The following is a 21,527-nucleotide window of genomic DNA, read 5'->3' on the forward strand; positions in this document are numbered from 1 at the left end:
AGAAAGCATCTATATGACATGTATGGCAGAGTCCAGAAAGCATTACGGTCGCACGGTCGCTTACTTTTCTGGACTCTGATGTACGGTTCCACGGAATGTGCCTTGACATAAACGGGTGCGACATGAAATCTTGGGCTGTATTAAAACCTGGCTGACATGTAGGGACCCTACGTGACATATTTAGCTGCTTTAATTCTTGCAGGCAGGTAGGGATGAAACTTGGAAGAGGTCGTACGTGACATACAAAGCTGTATATAAAGCTTCATGACGTATAGGGGTCAGAAAGGCTGTATTGAATGCTCCATGAGATATAGATCGTAACGTACAGGACCGAACTGAATCCTACGTTATGTGAAAGGTTTCTAAGCGACATAAAGATCTGTATTCTATGCTTATCCTATCTATCTAAGGATTTTCGTTTTCGTCAAAGGCTATAAGCAGAAAGAGAACCTTTCATATCAACGGGATGATAAAAATAAGATTTACGCGTTTCAAAAAAATCATCCTTGCAAGCTTGCCTTGTACCATATTAATGAAGAGATTCAACGAATGCAAAGATCCCAAAAAAAGAAAGGGTCTATTGAAACAATCCTAAAAAAGGAAACAACTTCAACGAAGGAGGCCAAGTAGCTTTATAGTTCTTTAACTCAAGAAGGTTGACGTAAAAAGATATGAAGACAAATGTTCAACTGAAGTTTTTTCCAATCCCCTCTTTTGTAGAATATTTACGGGATTGGTATAGGTTTTAAAGGGTAATCTCCAGCATTGGCGTCGCCAGCTCAAAAAACTGGGGTGGACAAACACTAATGTGGGGGGTCAAGTGAAGGACCTTGCGCAGTACAAACGCCTCGTCCCTCTAATAGAAACGAAACTCCAGAAAGGTTCCCGGTTCCTTGTTAAATATATATAAAAAGACTAAAGCGAAAAAGCACTGCGAACGTTCTATTTACATATGAAAAGATTCCTTGATACTGCGAACTTTACATTAAAACAACATATTCCATGAGTGAGATTATTTCTAGCGTAGCGTTCATCCTGCGAGTCGTGTCTCTCCTTGTCTGCCCTTTTCTTCGATGAGTTGAATTACAAATCATCAATCACATGACCTAATCGATTTCCTTCAAAGGCAGATTTTCTCGGCCACGTTCTTAAGGCTCTTGGAAAATCCTTTTTTGGTATTTTTTATCTATTTTGAAATTTTTAGACAAGCAACTTTCTCAAGCAGCACTTCCAAAAAATTGTTATGTCAACCTTTTTGCTAGTGCGAAAATCGAAATCAAAATCGATCTGATCAGCCCAACTCACCCCCCCCCAAAGGTTTTCAACGAATTTCGAGACATGTCCACCCCAGTCCACCCCACCGCAACGCCATTGATCTCCAGAACAAAATACCATGCTGAAGAAAAGGTGAGTGTAAGAACTATAAAATTATCACATTTATGGTTAAAATGTATACAAAATGTATTTGGAAGCTCTGTTAATTAGACAAAGATTTTCATGATACCAAAAATGTTGACATAACAATTTATTGGAAGGCTACAAATCTTAACACTAACAGTCTGAGCGAGAGAATGCTGAGAAAATTTAAAATAAATAAAATTCTTATATCAATATTCGGTGAAAGTTTGCTCTCATCAAGTCGCCTCTCAATTTTTTCCATTTTTGTTTACTATTCTTTGAAGCCAATCAAGATTCTTAGGCTCATAGTAAATGTATGTATCGTCAGCAAAAAGTAAAGTTTGATATGAGGATGACTGAGGCATGCCATTATTGCAACCAGTTCTTTCTCCCATAGAAATATTCAGGTCTTTTTTATTCCTGTTCTGAAATCCAATTTAAGTCAATTTTTCAGTGCGGCACATGCCTCTAAAGAGGTAAATCGTTTTTTATATAATCAATTGCTGTTCGAAACGAGCAGTTGACATTCTGAAAAATCTAGAAATTTCGGCATCCAAAGCTAAAATATCAAGAACCAACTGAATTCAAAAAATTGCACCTAACTGCATCGATATACTCAAAAAGTTTCAAAGTCTCTTAATTTTTGTAAAAATATTGAAGACTAGAAACTGAAATGAAAAATTTTCCCACCATTTAAATGTAATGATACTAACATCACTCAGTTGATCATGCCTTGGTGTGTCTTGCAGAAGCTGCGAGGTATTCAATTTATGATAAAGAATTAGTTGTGGTATTTTCATCGATCTAAAAAAGACTATCCCTTTTTGCCTAGTTTTTGCTAGTGTAACTTGACAGTAGTTTTAATTGGTCTGAATCAAGTCTCATTTCTATGTTTAAAAAAGTTCGGAGACAGATACATGTTGGTTCGTATTGGTTTGGGGACTGGAAGCCCTCAGTGAGTTTAACAAGTAGTTGAGCCACTCCTCGTAGCTTCCTAATACAGGAATTATATTTGCGCTATTTAGGAAATGGTAAATCCATTTAGAAGAAGTCATCCTTTCCTATAAAAAGGTTTATTTTGAGATGGTTATTTGTTTATTGGTAGGACCGAAATGCAGCAATTACAATTTTAAAGATACGAACACCTATATATTGCAACATTATCATTTGGAAATTTTAGCCAGCCCCGAGGAAATCAAAATTCGACGCCTTCGAGATGCTGCTTACGTCTGGTATTATTTTCTTTTAAGAGGAGATAGCCATGTTTAACGGTTCTGGAGTTGTCCCACCAATTTGTTGCTTTGGGTGTCGTCTTGTAGAACCTTTATAAGGTGGCTTGTAAGTTACAGTAGAAGTAACTTTTATGATAAAAATTTCATGGAAAGTAGAAAAAATCATTTCATCAATCTGATATCTTATCGGGTAGTCTACGTTTTCTGAATAGCATAGCAAGAACCATGAAGGGAAAGGCTCTAAATTGTGTAACGGATTCAAAGAAAATCTATTTTGCAAGAATGAAATATTGCTAGTTACATTCCAAAGGTACAGATGCAATCCTAGTTGTTAAACTTGTATTTATTTCTATTTCTTAAGGCAGCGAACAGAGAACAAATGTGTATTGTTACAAATTTATCAATTACAGTGGGAAAGCAGATATTTGCCAAGCCTGTTTCAACAGATAGGGCTGTCCATTAAATATTGGAAAAGAACTTCCAGTTAAAATGTTTTCAGTTATAATCAGTCATAGAAAAATTTTAAGAGCTCAAATCAACCTTTTTGTCGTATAAATGATGTTTGCAGTGAAACTGAGGCATCACATGGTACGCTAAGTAAAAAACTTGCATTTCTCGACAATGGCTGTTGTAAATAAACCGAGCTCTTCGTGAATAAACTTTCTGAGCTTTAGAGTTTCAGAGAGAAATCCTGCTGCCTAAAAAGCATCTGGCTGTAAGACATAACAGATTTTTCCGTTACACACTCTTTAACTTGTCGGTGTCTTGTCTTGTCGGTCAGTTGTGCCCAGCTAATCAAAAACTACCACGGATCAGTAAAATTTCCTTACAATTCGATATCAGATCAAAAAGACCGTTAAAAAGGTTTCTTTGCAGTAAATCCTGCGCAAGGAGAGCCCTTCCATCTATTCAACCATCCAAAAAAGTTTCGCTATTCATGAGTTTACGTGCCAGTATGGTGCTGGCTTTGTTGGGTGCAAAGTCCAAAGATTTGAGGGCAAAATGAGCAGCAATGTTGTCGTTGATTTGAGAATACAACCAACACTGCCAGCAAAACGAACACAAATTGACAGGAAGTTAAAGGGCTAAGGTCTGATTTCATAGAAACTAACCTTTAAGAAACTACAGAAATTAATGACCAACAGGCCTATATTTTTGCTGTGGATAACTGTGTTAAAGTGTGAAGCCATTTCAGTCTGTTAAAAAATTCACTTGTTCACTTAAAAGGTTTTTACCTTATAGCAACAGTTAAAGCATATTATCTAATTAGTTGAAAGACAATACGAGACAAGATATCAACCCTTATAAATGAAACGCACGAACATTGCGCAGGAAATGGAAAAGCGTAATACTTTTTCCTTTTCATGAGTTTGATAGAGGGTGCCTTGACCTCCACAAGATAGAGAGAGATGCGGATGCACATCTTGCCTGAGTTTCAGACCATTGGGGCTTTAGCCAAGCATATTTTGAACCAATATCACTTGTATATTGTAACTGGTTGTAAAGGCAGTATGCTGGCATAGGACATTCAGAAAAAAACATCGTCAAAATTTCGAGCTAGTATCATGAGGGAAGCTAACTGTTAATATTTTGTGTCTTTTTTTATAGGCTGAAGAGATAGTAAAATTTCAATTGAAAACAGAAGAAACTCTTGGTACTTTGAAAATGCAAAAAATTGACGAGTTTAATGCTGGCTTGAATACTAAGAACACTATGTGCGCAAACATGATAGGAGATTGTGAAAATTTACTGACGGCACGCGTTTCAGGCTCATTTGTTTCCAAAATATCAAATTTTACTATCTCTGCATTCTATAGATCTTTCCGCTCCCAGATCAGTTGAAGAAGGGAAAAGGCCCCCTACATACAGCTTGCATCCATTTTCAACAAACAGTTCATATACTTAAATTGTGCCTGCTTTACTTTAGTGTTGTAAAAGTTCAATCATACGCCAAAAGCGACCGGAGCTTTCTAAATCTGGAAGAGCTTAGAATATTGTGTTCACAGATAACTTTTCTTTTACTTGCTCATCCGACTTATCCAACTTATCCTAGTCCTAATCCAGTTGATTATTACTCTAGAATATCATTATCTTTATTTCATAGTAGCCTTATTTTGGCGCGATGCGTGAGAAGATATTTTTGTAATTTCGCATTCTATTTCTTAAACTTCTTTTCCGATCTAGCTTTGAATATTAGTAACCTCCTCTTATGCGTTTTTCATGATCTCAATTATAGCCATTAACTGTGAAACATCTGCAAACATGCTTTATGACAGATCCTGTGAAAATTGTACTCGTGAAATCAACAGGAATGGGTTCAGAACGGACCGCCACGGGATTTCTTGTACGATATTTCCAAGAAACAGAACGTAGTCATTGTTTATTTTGGAAGTATGATCCTTTTATTAGTTTTGCATAAACAATACTGTTATTGTTAGAGTCCCCTTATCACCTCTGGAGCTGATATGAACTTCATATATAAGGCGATGAAATTATTTACGTTCTAGTCAGGGTTTGGTCTGCTGCAAGTCGTTTGAAAAGAGGCCCTTGTGTAAAGTCTCTTTGTGGCTGCCGGTGGGCCTGCTAGCAATACTCAAAATACAGGACTCTCTCGATAACAGTCACTCTCTTGTTACAAGGTGCCTGTAGCACTTCTCTTGTCAAGCCTGTTGAAAGACGCTTTTTCCGGCGGCTTATCAAATATCATATTAGATTTCATACATATTGAAAAGGACAGGTGGATTTATAGTGATATTCTCTCTCTTCGGATAGACGACACTGCAAAAATTCATTAGAGCAACCATTGCTTATATGTTCGGCAATGTCCGAAAGGCCTTGAAATAAGGACTCCACTATTCACTTTTAGCTAGATCTTTTGGATAGTATGCCGTATTCTGTGCACATATATTATCAATCAATCCATCCAGCTTGTCTGTAAATTGTTAGAGCTTTCCATCATACTTTGAATGTATCGATGTAACCAGTACAAGGAGGATCGCGGGGGAAGGGGATGGGAGGGGGAGGGGGAGGGGTTTTTCAGACCAGACCGTATGTATTTGCTCTTGCTCAAATTAAAAACAAAGCTTAGATTAGATGCAAAATAATACTTTCCTGGCAGTAAGCAGTGAGTTTTTGGAAGATTGTTCATCTCCAGCTTCCTATCAAAAGATAAAATGGAACCCATAGCTAAAGCAGACCGCGAAGTTGATTGTTCCAAATTAACAAGTCGCGGTCAGGAGGTGTTCCCGATAGTGACGCTGCGATGGACAAAGTCGTGTATCAATTGGCCTAAAGTATTAGATGTTGTGCCTGTCACGGCTTAGGATGTTAAAAGGGCTTTATTTCTGGTGTTATGGTTCAGTTATCCAATAAAAGAGCTGATGTCTCCAGTACAAAATGGTTTAACAGGAGTATGAAATCAAATATTGACGAGCAGCCAGAAGAACAGCTGTTCTCCACGTTCAGACCTTGTGAACATGAGAGTTGCACGACTGGAGATTGCAAATTATTCAAACTTTAAAGCAAACGATAAGAGTGACGCTTCCCAGAGCTTTTACTTCATCGGGTCAATGAGGTATTAAGGATGAGTAGTATTAAAACTTTTGCAACTAAAACTAGCGACTCTGGGAGAGTATTTCAGAGTTTTTACCGCTTTCTATTCGCGAAACGTTGCTAGATGTGTCTACTGTGAATGCGGAACCGATTGGGAAAATCGCCTTTTCGCGTTTAATTCTTTGAGAGAGTGTTATGAATTATAACTTTTGAATGGATGCAGTTATCAAAAGGCCCAGCTAGATTCCAGAAAATGGATTGCAATGAAGAAATTAGGCTACCATTGGAGGTGCAGCTATGGTTTTTAGAGCAGTCAGGGTAGGTTCGCAATTTGTTGTCTATTATTTAAGTTGTTTTATTGTTATGACTTGTCGTGATTGCAGTAATATTTCTGTTCAGCAAGCAATCAGTATTGAAATATTTTCCATTAGAAAAACCAACAAAGTTCTCGAAAACTCTGTAAGGTTCTTTTTACGAAGCCTCGCGACAATTTGAACAGATCTGATTTTGCAAAACCGATATATTCTTCTCGAATTTTAACTCATCAATATAAACAAATGTCTATTTTAGCAATTATTCATTTTTCTGAAGCGCAAAAACCTTATGATGTTTGTGAGCAATATGTTAAACTACCTGAGTAAAACTTATTTAATATATTTCCCTATTTCGAAATGGCGTGGAACAGCATGTTAAGATCATTAACTTTTTATAATAGCAATTAAAAGTGCTTTTGTAAGCATTGCATTCAAGTTCTGCTATGATAATATCTCAGGAGAGTCTTGAATAGTATCATTTTGGTCTATCAAGTGCCCACAAGTGGGTTATCTTCTTTATCTTAAATATGGCAACTTATTTGCACAGTTAAGTTTGGATCAGGCTGTTCTCAATTTACCACGTTGGTGAGAATGGCTGTTGATATCTTGTATTCTACAATCAGAAGTCAACAGAAATACTTAAAGTTTACTTACATTTAGATATAAGATGTGCCCTTGCTACCTATTAAATTTCTTATAGCAATACCATTTAATAGAGATATAAGAAAAAAATTTGTTATGGGCCATTTGAGCAGACTCCTAAAATACTTTTTTTGTATCTAAGTTTTTCTTTCTTATTGTGGTTATAACCTTGCTTGAAAATATTGTGCTTCACAGTGACAGAAAATAATTTGGTTTTAAAAGCGAGGTGAAAAATGAATGTGAAAATGGTGTCTAAAAAAGTTCAATTTTAGACTAGCAATTGTTTACAGGTACAACTATATTGGTTTTTCACAATGATTGAATTTGTTCAGGATATTATGCCCAGGAAAAAGTTTAAAATGTGAGGTGATAAAATTTACACTTGTCATGCCAACTGTTTAGGTTGTCAAGGTTTCTTAATTAATATCACGAAAAACATTTTATAATGTTTCTCTGCCTATAGCTCTGTTTACACTACAATTTTTAAACTGGGTTAATGCTAACCTGGGCTGAACCCAGGTTGAACCCAGGTTGAACCCACTTTCGTTTACACTACATTAACAACAAAGTATAGTGTAAACGCAAAGTTAGGTTGAACCCAGGTTAGATTCATCACGCATGTGCTTCGTTGTGAAAGACGCTTTCTGGTACATGAATCTAGCTGTTGCTGGATGTCTTCGTCCCCCCATATTTCGATTAACGACATGACTTCATTGTTGCCCCATAGTGTACCTCTTTCAGCCTTTGTTTCATTCATTTTCAAGATATGCTGCTTTAAATTGAAGGACCTTTTTGCACGAGCGTTCCAAGACAATGGCTCAAAAGGCGCATGTGCGAATTAGATCGTTAACCTGGGTTCAACCCAGGGTTGCGTTCACATTGCATTTCGAAGTTCTTAACCTGGGGTCAATCTAGGTTCAACCCACCTCCAGAGTAGGGTTGGCTTAACCCAGGTTCAACCCAGGTTAGCTGCGTTTACATTACAAAATTTCTATCCCAGGTTAATGTTAACCCAGGTTCAACCCAGGTCAAAAGTTGTAGTGTAAACAGGGCTTATGTGAGTTTCTTCTTTGTTCCTCTGCCTATGTGAGTGACAATAGGGATTATTCCTTCTCTAAAAAGGCTGTAAATTATCTCCTAACTTTTCGAATATTCTAAGCAAGGTAGAAACTTTGGCAGAAAATGACCAAAGTGGCAATTAGCTCTGTTTTTAGCCATTGAAAGATTGTTTTTATAGCCTGGTTTTAACTGAAGTGCTGAACCAAAGTGGTTTTTTAGCAGTTACTCAAAAGTGGCACTGTGCTTATTTGATCATCAGAAAACAGACAATGGATTTTTTGTGTAAACTTTTTATTGGCTTAACTGCTCTTATTTCTGGTAATTGCTCTTTGAATTTTTTTCAACATTTTTTTCTAAATAAAATAGTCTGGGAATAAATTGGGGCTTGGAAACTCTTGAATGATACAGATTCAAAACTCATGATGGGATAAAGATCCAAAACACAAAGAGGAATATTGATTAATCAAAAACAAAGTATTATTTTCTGCTCTTTTCTTAAAAACTTCAAATCACCTGTGCCAATTAGATATCGGATTTCTGTCTAAATTTGGCAATAAACAAAACCCTGGAGAGTTTGTCAGACTGGAAGATTTATGTAGTACAAAAATATATTTTCTGGTCAATGTTCAAGGTCAATGACCAAAAATCAATGAGCAGAGAGGGGTCCTTACAATAGCAGAAGGGGTTCTGAAAATTTTTGGATAATTAAGGGTGTGGGTCTGTTTAATATATCCAAAAGAAGACAGTCGATCAGAAGCCTGATGATTGCATCAATAATGAAAATCAGAATTGAATCAACTTGTTTAACACACTTAAATAGGCGAATATCATATGGTTACGATACAGGTTGCCATAAAGATAGGATACGAGGAGGCAAAATCCCAGAGGGAAAATCCCAAAAGTACGGCTTGGTTTATGCAATCAGCATGACTGCGTTCTCTGGCCAAAGCCATTAAGAATGAGTCTTCAAACATCAATTGTTAAAAGCTTGACTTTTATCTTATGATTAAAACACTTACTATCTGATACAAGTCTTGATTAAGATGTTCAGTTTGTTAAGGGCTATCTAAAAGGATTTATTAGAACATCTTTTGTTTAGAAGCAGCTTCATGCTCCAGAAGGAAGTCAGTTGTTTTCTGATTAATTTGAAAATCTCTTGTGGAAACTTTTATCATCCAGGTAGTTGGAAAATATGATGTACAATGCTTCACGTTTGCTACTGGGGTTTCAACTATTTTTAGCGTGATGAAAATTTTTGGAATCAAGTTGCTTTTCGTGATGATAGTAACCTTTGAATACTGAAATCGTTATCAGAAGTGTGTAGGGAGGAAAGGGGCTGAGAAAAATAAAACAACTTAAATAAAACCCCCTAGAATCGAAATTATCGTCAAATCTTAAAGCCATTCTGAAAAAAGATCAAGATCGCCGATACTCTTGGGAAATTTGTGCAAGCACGATAGGCCGGCATCTCAATCAGTGGCGGACACTTGGTCAAATATTGGGGGGCAAGCCTATTGTTTTAATAAGATGACGTCACATTTCCCATTGTTTTAGAACGAAAGACCATTGTTCTCTAAAGTATTGGGGGGGCGGTCGCCCCCCCTCGCCCCCCCAAGTGTCCGCCACTGATCTCAATTCTTTTTTTTTTCTTGTACGTCGACAAATGTAGTAATTCTTTTTTACATTTATGCAATAACATTTGTATTTCACTCAAATACTGCCGACTTTGCTATGTTATCTTCAATGGCAACCGTTGCCTTTGCGATGTGTTCATTTCTATGCACCTCTCATTTTTCAAACTGTCTATTGAGTTTTTATATTCCTTTAATTGTCTCAATTAGAAACGGTTTTTGAATTCAAAAACTCTAAACATCGATTTCTTATCTTAATCACCTTAATCATCGAAAATAAAATGATTGATAGAAATTGACGGATCAATATTAGGTGTGGTTTGATTTAATCAAAGGGAATCATATTTTTCAATTGCTCTTATTTACCAATCCGGTTCGGGCACCTTGCCAAAACTAATTCCTTGCAGGTTCCTCAGTCGCATTTCTTATCATCGATGAGAAAAGTAGGCATTTGTTGGTTTGCCCTTCTATTTCTGTTTCAAAAGTAAAAACCATAAATCATCAATCGACCCCGTAGTTCACGTTTCTTTCAGTTTCTTAACTACAGAAACCTTAGATAAGATAGTACGCTTGAGTATGTAGAGACAGCTGGTCTTAGGCGGCGCTGAAAACGAAGACGCGTCTTGCAGTATTACGCACTATGGACGTACCTTACTCATTTTATTTCCTAAAGTCATAAAATCGTCCAAAAGTCGAAACCCGCGACAATCGGTGCTGTCTGTTGTAGACCCTAGAAGCGAATCAGCCTCGCGTCAAAATAGTAGGTCACATTATCGAAGCCAAAAGTCTTTAATGTTAAGGTCTTTCATGTTATTCCAATTGTTCTTAGATAAATCAAGAGTTTCATGTTAAAATATGCGATAAGATGCAAAGTTTTAGTGAAGGGATACAACGCATTGCTGAACAAGGGCCTTTGATGAAATTTTCATGCCTTGAAGTGTTCAAAATCTAGTAAGAGATCATTGGCAAAAGGCTTGGAAAGTGAAGATCTCTTTCTTATCAAAAACTATTCCAGTTATGTTCTTTAGGAATGTTCCCCTTAAAAATGGCTTGTAGATGATATTAACATCGCTGTTTTTATCTAATTTCATTGCCATTACTAAGTCCTTTGGTTATCCAGGAAAAAAGTTATTCAGTTGTTTTTTTGTCAATGGTTTTTAAATGAAAGAACATCATGCTGCTTCGAAACCGCTAGATCGATCGAAATAAGGAATGACTTAGGCCGCTACAAAGTAACAATTTCTGGATTGGTATGATAATACGAATGAATTGGCGTAATGTCAAGGTCATGTTGGAGGCAAAAATATCCATTTTTATAAAAGAAACTTAACGTAAGTAGGAGATTCAATATTATTTTTTCTATAGAAAAGCGGCGCTGATTTGGCAAAGTTAACAGTCATGGGCTGATGTTCAGTGCTATTGTACTTTTTACGATTATAAGTTCCTTTTTATTACTTTCTTTAAGATAAGTTATCAGTTTCTACATCGTTGATCGATTTGCGAGTGTTTAGTGACGTCATGTAAAACCTGTTCAGCGGATGTACAAGATAAGCTTTCCACTCTACTTAAAAGTTAATGCAACCACATACTTTCAATTGGTTACTGTTTCTAGGACAAAATCCAAGTTTTCTTAAATTAGCTTTTAGCTTCAAGCAAACAAAATTTTTTATTATCTCATATCTTAGATTTGAAAATAAAAAATCTCAGAGTTTTAATTGTTCAATTGTACTTGTGACCTTTGCAAGGAATACAGATGCAACATTGGTTATGTACGATTTGTATTATTCGGAGGTAATTTGAATTAGTTGGTTTTAATTAGCTCTAATTAGATGTAATCATCTATACGTTGTACCAACTTTTAATAAAAAATTAAAAAAAGTATTCTCCAAGATCATCATTAATTATCAGTACTTAATTGTTAGGTAATAATTTTTTATAATTTCCGTATCACACTACAGGAAATATGTTTACTGGGGTTTAAAAATACTGAGCTTTTGAATTTTTTCCCTTGTCATTGAATTCAAACAGTCACAAAAGTTTATTCAATTTTTTTAGCAATTCATGCTTTTCTTAGATTTTTTTTTCTTTTTTAGATACTTTTTAAAGGCGAGATTGGATGACAGAAAGTACGAAGCTGCCTGTGTTGTAAGTTTCTCTCATTTGTACATCCCTTCTAAAGCTTTTCTTTCTTCATAACGAATTCCTGCGAGCATTCCTACCTCGCAACCAAGCCCTTTTTAAATGAAGCCACCATTTTGATCATTGCAAATCTTTTCAACACATCAATTTCTATTTTGCTAATCCTTTAGGAAACCACACTATCTCCTATTCCTTGTTCTGCTCGAGGTAGTCTTTGCTACTCTTGGCTTCTAAGCGTAAAGAAAATCTGTAGGCAGTGGTGGAATAAAACTTATTCTTAGTGGAGATTTCAAACTTTCAATGTATAAAATGTTATGAAAAAAATCAAGGGAGTTGTTTTGAACAATTCAAGTTCGTCTCAGAAAGGCCTGCACGATTTCCTCTCGGTGCACAGCTCCTCTCTTCATGAAGTAGTGCCAATAGTTTTTCTAGAAAGTATTTATAGATATTTATTGAAATTCTGTGCCATTTTACCAGTTATCGGGTTTTGATTTGTTTAATATCCGTCTAACAAGATGAACTCAAAGCCACGTCTTCACAATGCAGCTGTTTTCATAAAGCTATTGAAACCAGCGCGTCCTACGGCTGCAATCCTCACCTAAAGGCGGAATCCTTTGAAATCCAATTTGTTTGGAAATAAGCGTACTATTTTGCTTCAAAACCTAGGCCGAATTGATTAGAATTTTCTGTAGCCAAGTGTAAGTGACAAGATTTCACACACCACTACTGTGTAAACCTTATTTTTTTCTATCATCCAACTGACCGTGCTAAATCTACTTTAGTCTCTATTTAGTTGAAGTTTGCTGGGTCAAGGCAGAATTTGCAATTTTAAGGAAAGTCCATGTTTTTGAGTTCTTCTCAATGTGATTACTAAACCAGTTAATGAAATTAAGCAGATCGAATTCTTTTGATCCTTTTTTCAAATTAGCTTTCTGGAATCAGTATAACTTGTTTGTCAGACCGAATCAAACGCAGTACGAATTTTGATACCAACTTGTGAACCTTGAGTTTTGGGATGGATTTCATTTCAACTAGCCACTGCGAATGAATTAGGGCTCTGCGATTGTGTTTATCTGAAAAGCATCGTACAATGCAGTAAAGAGCAAAACTGAATTTTTCAGAAATTTTCAATCGCTGGAAAAATGATAATTATATGCAGCCTGGAGCACATAGCAGCAGAATATTAACTTCTCTGGCCCCCTTCAGCTTGAGATAAGACTTTTCTTACCAGATGAAGTTTCTAATGGCTTAGACCATCCTTCTTGCGATTCGCGATACGGTTCTTTCATATCAAATGTATTGATTTTAATTTATCTCTCTTCTGTACGCGTTTACTTATTAACCTAAGAGCAAAACGGCCCCGTTTCTCAAACACAAGAAGCAAATCAATTGTTTTCACGAATTTACCGCCGCACACAAGACATTTTTGGCGTTTTGCTCAGCAAAATAATTATGTGACCAAAATGCTTTCGTGTACGACCAGCTTACGCAAAACCAATGTACCCACAGGCAATGTGCGCAAAACAAACGTAGGAAACACCTGTTATGCTTTCAGTCATCATCTGTTTGCAGGTTTTTCTCGTTGCAAAACAATTAAAACCAATTGGTTGAAAGAGGCGCCTTCATATTTGGTCTTAAGTAAAAGCAGTTTAGGATTACTCTTGTAATCATATACTTGATTAATCAAAACTCCACACTGACGTGTGCAATTTCAATTAGCAGTCATTTTAGTTTGATTTTGTAGACGTTTTCCTGCTTGCAGTTCAATTAAGACCTCATCAACTTTGAACTATATTGACTTTTTTGTTAATTTCACTGGTGTTGGTTAAGATGACCGATAATCAGTGAAAAAGAGGCATTATTGTTCAACGATAAGCAGCGATTAAATGACAAGAAGTATTATTTACAAAAGGCCATGAAAATCCATCATCACACAAACGCAATAGTTAAAGATAAGCAAGTTAACGGTTGTCTGAGATTATGAAAATTTTGGGACAGCTCTAAACGGGACTGCTCTGGACGGAATTGCACTGGACGGGATGGGACTCACGAAGTAGCCCCTCTTTTCTGAAGTTATCTTTTTAGATTTTAGTAAAGCCCAGCACCATATGAGCAGCTGGGGGCAAAGACATTTTCAGTCAACTGGTTTTTCAGTCAACTGGTTTTCAGTCAACTGGTTTTCAGTCAACTGGTTTTTCAGTCAACTGGCTTTCAGTTATTCACTTTATATTCCCTAGTGTTATTACTGTCGTACTAACTAAGACCGTGTTTTTCTAAAGATAGGGTATCTTCTTTTGTAGTTGTTTGAGCGAGTTCTTTGTGGCTACATCAAACGCGAGCTGAAAGGAAAGCTTCAAGTTGTGTACAGCGATCTTATTCGCCTGTTGGAGCACATCCATCGGTGGGACTTTGTCAAGGCTGCTTGCCCATATGTTATTCAGTGCACTGCTCAAATCCTTGCTAACAGAAGCAACCTGGGCATGAGTGACAGGCTCACCGTCGCAGTCACCAGGCTTTTGTCTACAACTCATTGGTGCTTTATAGATGCTCCTGCAGACTGTGATCTGGACCCTAAAAAGGTGCTTTTTCCCGCCAAGACTGTCGATTTGTTTATACAACTCTTGATTCCCTGTGCTCACAATATTCACGAGGAAGACCTTACATTTAGCTTAAAGAGTGGCATGCTCATCTGGCATTCGCTATGGAAAAACGTTTGTCCAGATATTCCTTCTTTTAAAAGGCCAGTTTTTTTAGAAAAGTGCAAATCCGCATCACCAAGTTCATCGAGTAAACGAGGGATGCTAAAGTATTTTGATATGGTAGTTTTGAATAGCCTTTCGAAGAGTTTTTTATGCGAGGAGAGTCTGTGCTGGTGTTTGATTTACATTTCGCAACTGCTTCATAATGAATTTCATGATTATCGAGAATCATTGTCGAATACTCGCAACTTAAAATATGGTGGCAAAAAGAGTGTTGCTGTTAGATATAGCATGCCCCTTCTACAATCCCAATCCGATAATAAACCCAGCTCTTCAAAACTGACATCTCCTGAGAGTGATATCAATGTAAAAGAATTTCACAGAAATAGTAGACATTTTGAAGAACTTGAAACAGTCTTTTTGTCCGATGAATACGAGCAGTGGCTTAGAGAGGATGGAACACTACATCATTCCGCAGTGTTGGACCTTGTTTATAAGATTAGCAAAGGTGCTACGTTGAGACTTTGCGAAACCTTGTTGCTCACACTTCACATCCTTCTGGAGCTTGGCGTAGTTAGCGAAAAGGAGGAGATCATTGGCGATATAGACGTGAATCTTGAAACCACTGTTTACTGCTTATTAGATTTAATAACAATGATTGGCTGTAATAAAAATGACTCGGGAATGCGCGGCAGCAAGGGACAGGACCTGCGTGTCCTCTCGCACGATATGTTCAGTAAACTTGCATCAACATATCCACATCAGCTGAGTCTGTTGGTAGTTCTCTATGTAAGAAACAAGTCTGTTGCTGAAGTTTTGAATTTCTTGCATTCGTTTACGGGTTTGTGCTTTGGTAAGTTTGATATCTCTCCGATACAGAGCAGGAAGAAGGGAACTTTAGCTGATATCAATGCCGCGCACCGCAGTCTGCAGAGCGAGGCGAGCAGTGACAGTGACACATCGTATGTGAAAGAAAAAAACGAAGAAATTCTAATGTCATGGCTTAGCATGCCTCTTCTCGATAAATTTATGCTTGAAGATAAGGCATGCAAGGAGGTAAGTCGTCTATGCAATTTGAACCTTGTTACAGGAGGAGGAGGTTTTAGGCTGAAGCCCAACCATTTGTTATAATTTTTTTCATGTTGTCTTTTTGTTCTTGTATTTCATTACAATTTCCATGCAGAATATGCAGACACTGAAATTGTGAATTCTTGTTTTTGCATCAACGACCGTTGCACTGACATATCTGGCCCCGAAGCCTCTCCTACCCTTGCACACATTCGCTTGTACGCACTCCTGTTTTGCATGCTTTGGGTGGTGTTGTTTTTTAAATATGTTTTTATTACTCACGCCAGCATTAAAATACGTGATCGTTTCTTCCCTTGTTTCTTAGCATCCCAATCTCCTAGAAATGTTCTAGGACAGCGTCTTCATGTTTATATGCATAGAAAGCTCAGTTTGTGGCTTATGGAGCCAACTTGTTGACGAAACATAAGTTGACGATATTTTTGTACTTGGTCCTTCGTTTTAGGAACATCGACATAAAATTACGAAATTGTTGTCATACATAAACAGCCAGCATCCAAGAATAATGAGGAAAATGGTGATGAACGGAGTATTAAATTCCTTTTCCAAATCAACGGACGGCAACAGTGTAGGAGATGGTGCAGCAACATTTGTTGATGGCTCTGCTCGACACCGCCCTTCGGAAAGTGGTTCGCTTCATTCAAAGGAATCCAAGTCAAAAACGAAACTTTGGTCGAGGGGTAATGCCATAGCTGACTCAAAGATGCGCAAAAAGGTAATACACCATTTTAATTCCTCGAAATCCTTGTTTGCTAAATCCTATGTCTCTTGCCAATCAAAGTTGTTTATATTTCTAGTGAAGGTGATTTGTGGACAGAAAATTAGTGTAAAACCCTGGGTCTACATCGTTAAGGACTCGTTTTTTGGACATTTTTTTTACTAAGTTAGTATCTCTACCTATCTGGTTCACCAGTTCTTCTAACATTGCCTCCTCACTACCGAATTATTTATTCGACGTCAGCACTCTCAAAAGCCAAATGGTCACCCCATGGTCACAGTCATCCTTTGTATATGTTATAGGTGGATATATTAGGCATCCAATATTCCATCACTACTATAAGGTATGGAACGATAACAGCAAAACAGTTTTATTCTCGTGTGTGAATTTGGCTCTAGGCGAAATCTTCGACTGAAGTCCCTTTCGCAGTCGTAGTATACTTTGATTGATTTCTTTCTGGAAAAAATATTAACAGAAAAGTAGAACTGCGGTCTGTGCTCCATACCACGTTTCCCTTCCTCCTATGTTCCCGGTACTTCTTCCTCCTCCCATTATCCCGGTACCCTTTAATGTTTCGTTTGTTATGCTTCAAGATTTCCTTTTCACCGCAGAAAAGTGTCTCTAAGTCGATAGTAAAATATGTACACGGGAAAAAACTGTAACAGGGATAGTTAATATTTTTTCTTTCGTGTTAGCTACCATTGACAAGAGCTAGAGGCCTCACGATTGATGATTTTGGTGAAAATACGATGGATACTGCTGGGAGTCCAGAACTTGTGGCCATCAACCAGCAGTCTTCAAAAAAAACGACCAGGCCCTCAAGAGAGTCATCAAGCCTTTCCAAGACCTTTGCAAATAACAACAAGTTTAAAATCTTTAAAGGGACAAAACGCTCGAGGATGGCGTCGGTTGTATACAGTGCTGTTGAACCTGAAGAGTCGCCAGTGTTTGTTGACAAAGTGGCCGGTCCAAAGCTAATCGATTTAAGCGCTCTCTTGAAAGGAATAAAGCATTTCAGATTCATAAGTAGCTTTATTGCACCTGGACATGTTCCCGAGGCCGCTCTTATTGCAGCACTAATGGACTTGGTGAGGCTACAGATTCTTGTGTTTACTCTCTTTTAAAAGTCAGTTCTTAGTCTTCTAAAATTATGTGCCCTTGAATGATGCTACTAAAAGCTACTAAAATTTCGCAACGCAACCTTCCTTCTTGTGACGCCAATACTTTTGCCATTTAAGCTTATACATGTAGGCTATAAATGGGATGTGGGAAGTGAGTCATTGAACCTTTGATGGGATATCATTGACACAGTTGTGATTGGAATGGTCTACTTTTTGCAACAGTTATGCAATGCAGGTATAATTTAAAGCCTGTATAAGATCATACACGGCTCAGTATTAAGCCCTTCAAGTTATTAACATTGCAGTCTTTTGTGATGTGCTGCGAAATCAATTCGCCGTATTTATTTCATAGGTACCCTTCCTGTAATTTAGGCACGGTCATAAACTTGTTACAGGTTTCTTCCTTTAATGACCATGCTAAGCTTTTAGATAAGAAAATATATTCAAGTCGTTTAACTACTGGAAACATACATTTCCTCTCTGTATTTGATGTCTTAACACTTGTACCTGTAATAATTTTTGATGGGAGAAGGAAAGGAACCTTTTCCCCTGCAAGTTGGGTTTTTGGGTTTTTGGGCAAATTGTAATTTTGGGTTTATAAATAATCAGTGAAGTTTTATCCGAGAATGTCAATTGTATGATCTCTATTTTGTAGAGAGCCCCTGTTTTGGCCAGGGCTGCAGTTCTTTTAGAATGCTGTCATTTGGTGCATGCTTGTAATAAAGGGACTGGAGATGTCTTTTCGCGTCCAGAACTTTCAACTAAAAAGGACATGGCGATGATGTTTCACAAATGGGCACTTGCAATTGGCGGGAAGCTTGAAAGTATCATTGAAATGGAGAATGAAGCTCTTGGGGAACGAACGGGCGATTCTTGCAAGTCGGACATGTCAGAAAGAAACTTTTTGCATGAAGGTGAGGAAGTTATCAAACTTATATGCGTTGTGGCACTTAAGACGAACGTCATAAACATTCATTCAAACGGCTATCGGACACAAAGCTTTCGAACGTGAAACTTTGGGATACTTGCCTCTACAGTTTTTTCGATTGAAAGGACATTTGAAATTGGAAGGGACATGGAGACACATCACATGGAATATGAAAATCAAAGAGCAGAATGTGTGATAAAGAATGTTAGCTTTTTGTAACCATATTTCAAGGGTACTAAAGGGAGGCACTAGTGATTTGCGTTCCATTGTGACAATGACGAACTATCTTCATTGACAACTTTGTGCTGTTTAAGATTAAAAGTCGCGGATGAAGATTTTACCCCCGCAAAGCAATAAAAACAAAGCTTGTTGGATACAGGGCTCTTTAACTATGTAATCTTGAATCATTCTTGAAATTTATCGACAAAAAACAGCTGACTTGGGTTATATCATTAGGAAAGGTTTGCATCCTCACTAGTACTATCGACGCACTTTATTTTATTGCTCTTATCGAGAGGACTGGTGAAAATAATAGAAGTCGGGAGGTAATTGAATCACAAAAGAGACAGTAAAGCACCCAGACTTGCCTGGATGCTGAGTTAACACCTTCTTGTATCCATTCAAAGTGACCAAATATACCGCAGAATTGCATAATAGCTTGGGGAAAGAGGAAACCAATCGTACAAAAGTATTTTTCTCTGACCATAGCGAAAATATCCAGGAGCGGATCGAAAATAACTTGAATGGAAGAATGAAGCATTTAATCGGTTTCTTGGTTTTGATTAGTCAGCAACAGCTAATGCAAGTTAGGATTTTTGTTCAAATGTAGGCAGATTCCAAAGCGTCTGAATGAAAAAATAATCTTGCTTTCCCACTTTTTTTTAAATTGCCATCACCGTATATTTTAGTGCACTCTTGATTCTCCGAAAATAGGATTTTTAGTCTTTGAAATATATATATTGACATGCATGCTGAATTCAAACGTTTAAGAGCAACAGAGAAGGCTGATATAGTTTAATCGTGATTCAGCTGTAAGTTTAGAGAATTTTGTATTGTATCTATCGAAGCAACCAAAGCTTAGCTTAGCTTCCAATAGCAGAATCAGACGCCTTTAAGTAACATGAACATGCCCACGGACACCCTTTTTGTCGCTGAAATCTTCTCCATTAATGAAAATTTCTGATGACGGCTGAAACACTTCCTGCAGAGGTTCGTTTGCGCATAATCTTACCATCACTGTTATCTTATCAAAGAATTTTCCCTCGAAATTCAAGGATTATATATTTTAATTCTGCAAAACAAGCCATTCCGTAGCACCCAGATGGCTTTTTCAGCTAAGCTCTTTGAAACTTCTCAAGGATCCTTGAGATTTTTCAAAGCTTTTTTTAGACCTTGTTTTATCCCGTGATAAGTCGATGATTCACCAATAGCTACAGAGAGCTTACGCGATATTCACCGTTACCTATTTTTAAATAAACAAGAAAATTATTTCCTGCCCAAACTCTGGCTGCGCACAATTTCCATGTGTTCACCGCAAAAAGGAACGTGATTAATGATCCAACGTCTCAGGTTATTAGAGCTTGGTCTTGTCGATAGACAGGCTGCAGTAAGCTACTGTGAACTTTTCAGGCAAATCTCGTATCCTAAAATTTGTGTATTGGAAATTATATTAAAAGGTCTTCTTGCTAAGAGGCATTTTTTACTGCTAAGGAATTTCAAATTTTGCGTCAAATTTTTTTCAGGTGATTTGAGCACTGTGTCGACATACTGTCCCTACGGATTAAAACTTCTAGCGTGTCAGCTGCTTCTGGAAATCACTGCGTTTCTCAGAGATAGTTGCAGGGCCTATGGAGCTGATAAAGAGAATGCGACCTTCCCAAAAAACTGTGTAAATGACAACAGAAAAGTGAGCTCTGCGTCGATAGCTCACGCAAGGAGGTCAGTAGCTAGCCGGTCATACAGGGCCCCTGTAATTGCCGTAAGTGATGAAACAGGGTCGACAGCTGGCGCCAAGCGGAAAACCAGTGGATACAATCGTTACGGTTGGCTTTGCTTCTTTCTTTCTGAATAAAACTTAGTATAACTTCAAAAGCTTTCTAATTTGTAAATGTTTCACTAGATAGATTTTTGAACGATGATTGAAATTTTGCTCATTTATAGTTTTCGTCCTTCCTCGCACTGACAAGTTCATATTTTTTTAAAAATAGTTGTAGGCTCCAGCCCAAAGTACCAACGAAAATTGTCTCGACGTTCTTCCAAAGTTTACTCTGTGAGACCGTTTAAAGATCATCAGCCTCTTACGTCATCATTTGACGAAGATGATGAAATTCCATCCGAGGCACAAGACCTTAGATGGGTTTCTGCTGTTGTGAAGCTTGTTAAATTCATCCACACAAGAATTACCGAATTTAAGATTGACAATTGGGAACTGAGGTTCGAGAAAAGTTGGAAAAATTTGAAGGAAAGTCTTGATGTTTTGTATAACTCAAATTTGAATGGTATCACACCTTCTGGTAGAAGAAGTGCGGTTATTGGAGAACTTTCGATATCTCCGGAGCAAGTTCACGACCAATCAGATGATCTGATTCTGAACTATCTTCGTTACGAGGTTGGTTGGACAAATTTTTCCATAAATTTTTTTAATGAAACAGTTGTCAATTTAGATTCTCTTTGAATGAGATTTCACCAGTGGCCTAGGTTTTTCCAAGGAATATTTCTCACAGCATTTTTTTAAAGAGCCAAGTTGATTTTCAGTTAGGTCATCATTTCAATTAATTTTCAGTTAGGTTATCTCGGTCGCCTTTCTGCTGTCCTTTTGTTTTCGCATTTTTCTATTTTGTTTACACATACACATTAATTTGTTATGACCGTTTTCTTGTAAAGGATTTTTTCACAAATATTTGGCACCTTTATTTTCAAAAAATATCCTTATGGTACCTGTTGCTTGCCATAAAAGAATCACGAAACTTAGTATACCAATAAATGTCAGTCAACCTGTCATTACAGTC

The 21,527-nt window shown here is 37.3% G+C and overlaps 1 protein-coding gene across 2 annotated transcripts in view; it reads left to right on the forward strand.

Moving 5' to 3' along the window:
• Window positions 1-5,716: 5,716 nt before the first annotated feature.
• The window catches only part of LOC135683580 (protein unc-80 homolog), a 45,171-nt gene continuing 29,360 nt past the window's right edge, over window positions 5,717-21,527 (forward strand). For both annotated transcript variants that reach the window (XR_010515785.2, XM_065198879.2), the window contains exons 1-8: window positions 5,717-6,500; window positions 11,922-11,973; window positions 14,268-15,722; window positions 16,198-16,467; window positions 17,166-17,558; window positions 18,247-18,505; window positions 20,262-20,561; window positions 20,727-21,127. Coding sequence is in view for 1 of the 2 variants with exons in the window: in XM_065198879.2 (XP_065054951.2) it covers window positions 6,400-6,500; window positions 11,922-11,973; window positions 14,268-15,722; window positions 16,198-16,467; window positions 17,166-17,558; window positions 18,247-18,505; window positions 20,262-20,561; window positions 20,727-21,127 (3,231 nt within the window). In the remaining variant the exon portion in view is untranslated. The remainder of the gene's footprint in view (window positions 6,501-11,921; window positions 11,974-14,267; window positions 15,723-16,197; window positions 16,468-17,165; window positions 17,559-18,246; window positions 18,506-20,261; window positions 20,562-20,726; window positions 21,128-21,527) is intronic.

Source organism: Rhopilema esculentum, chromosome 7 (genome assembly GCF_057945365.1).
Source record: "Rhopilema esculentum isolate cy_ngs chromosome 7, ASM5794536v1, whole genome shotgun sequence".
Taxonomy (NCBI): domain Eukaryota; kingdom Metazoa; phylum Cnidaria; class Scyphozoa; order Rhizostomeae; family Rhizostomatidae; genus Rhopilema; species Rhopilema esculentum.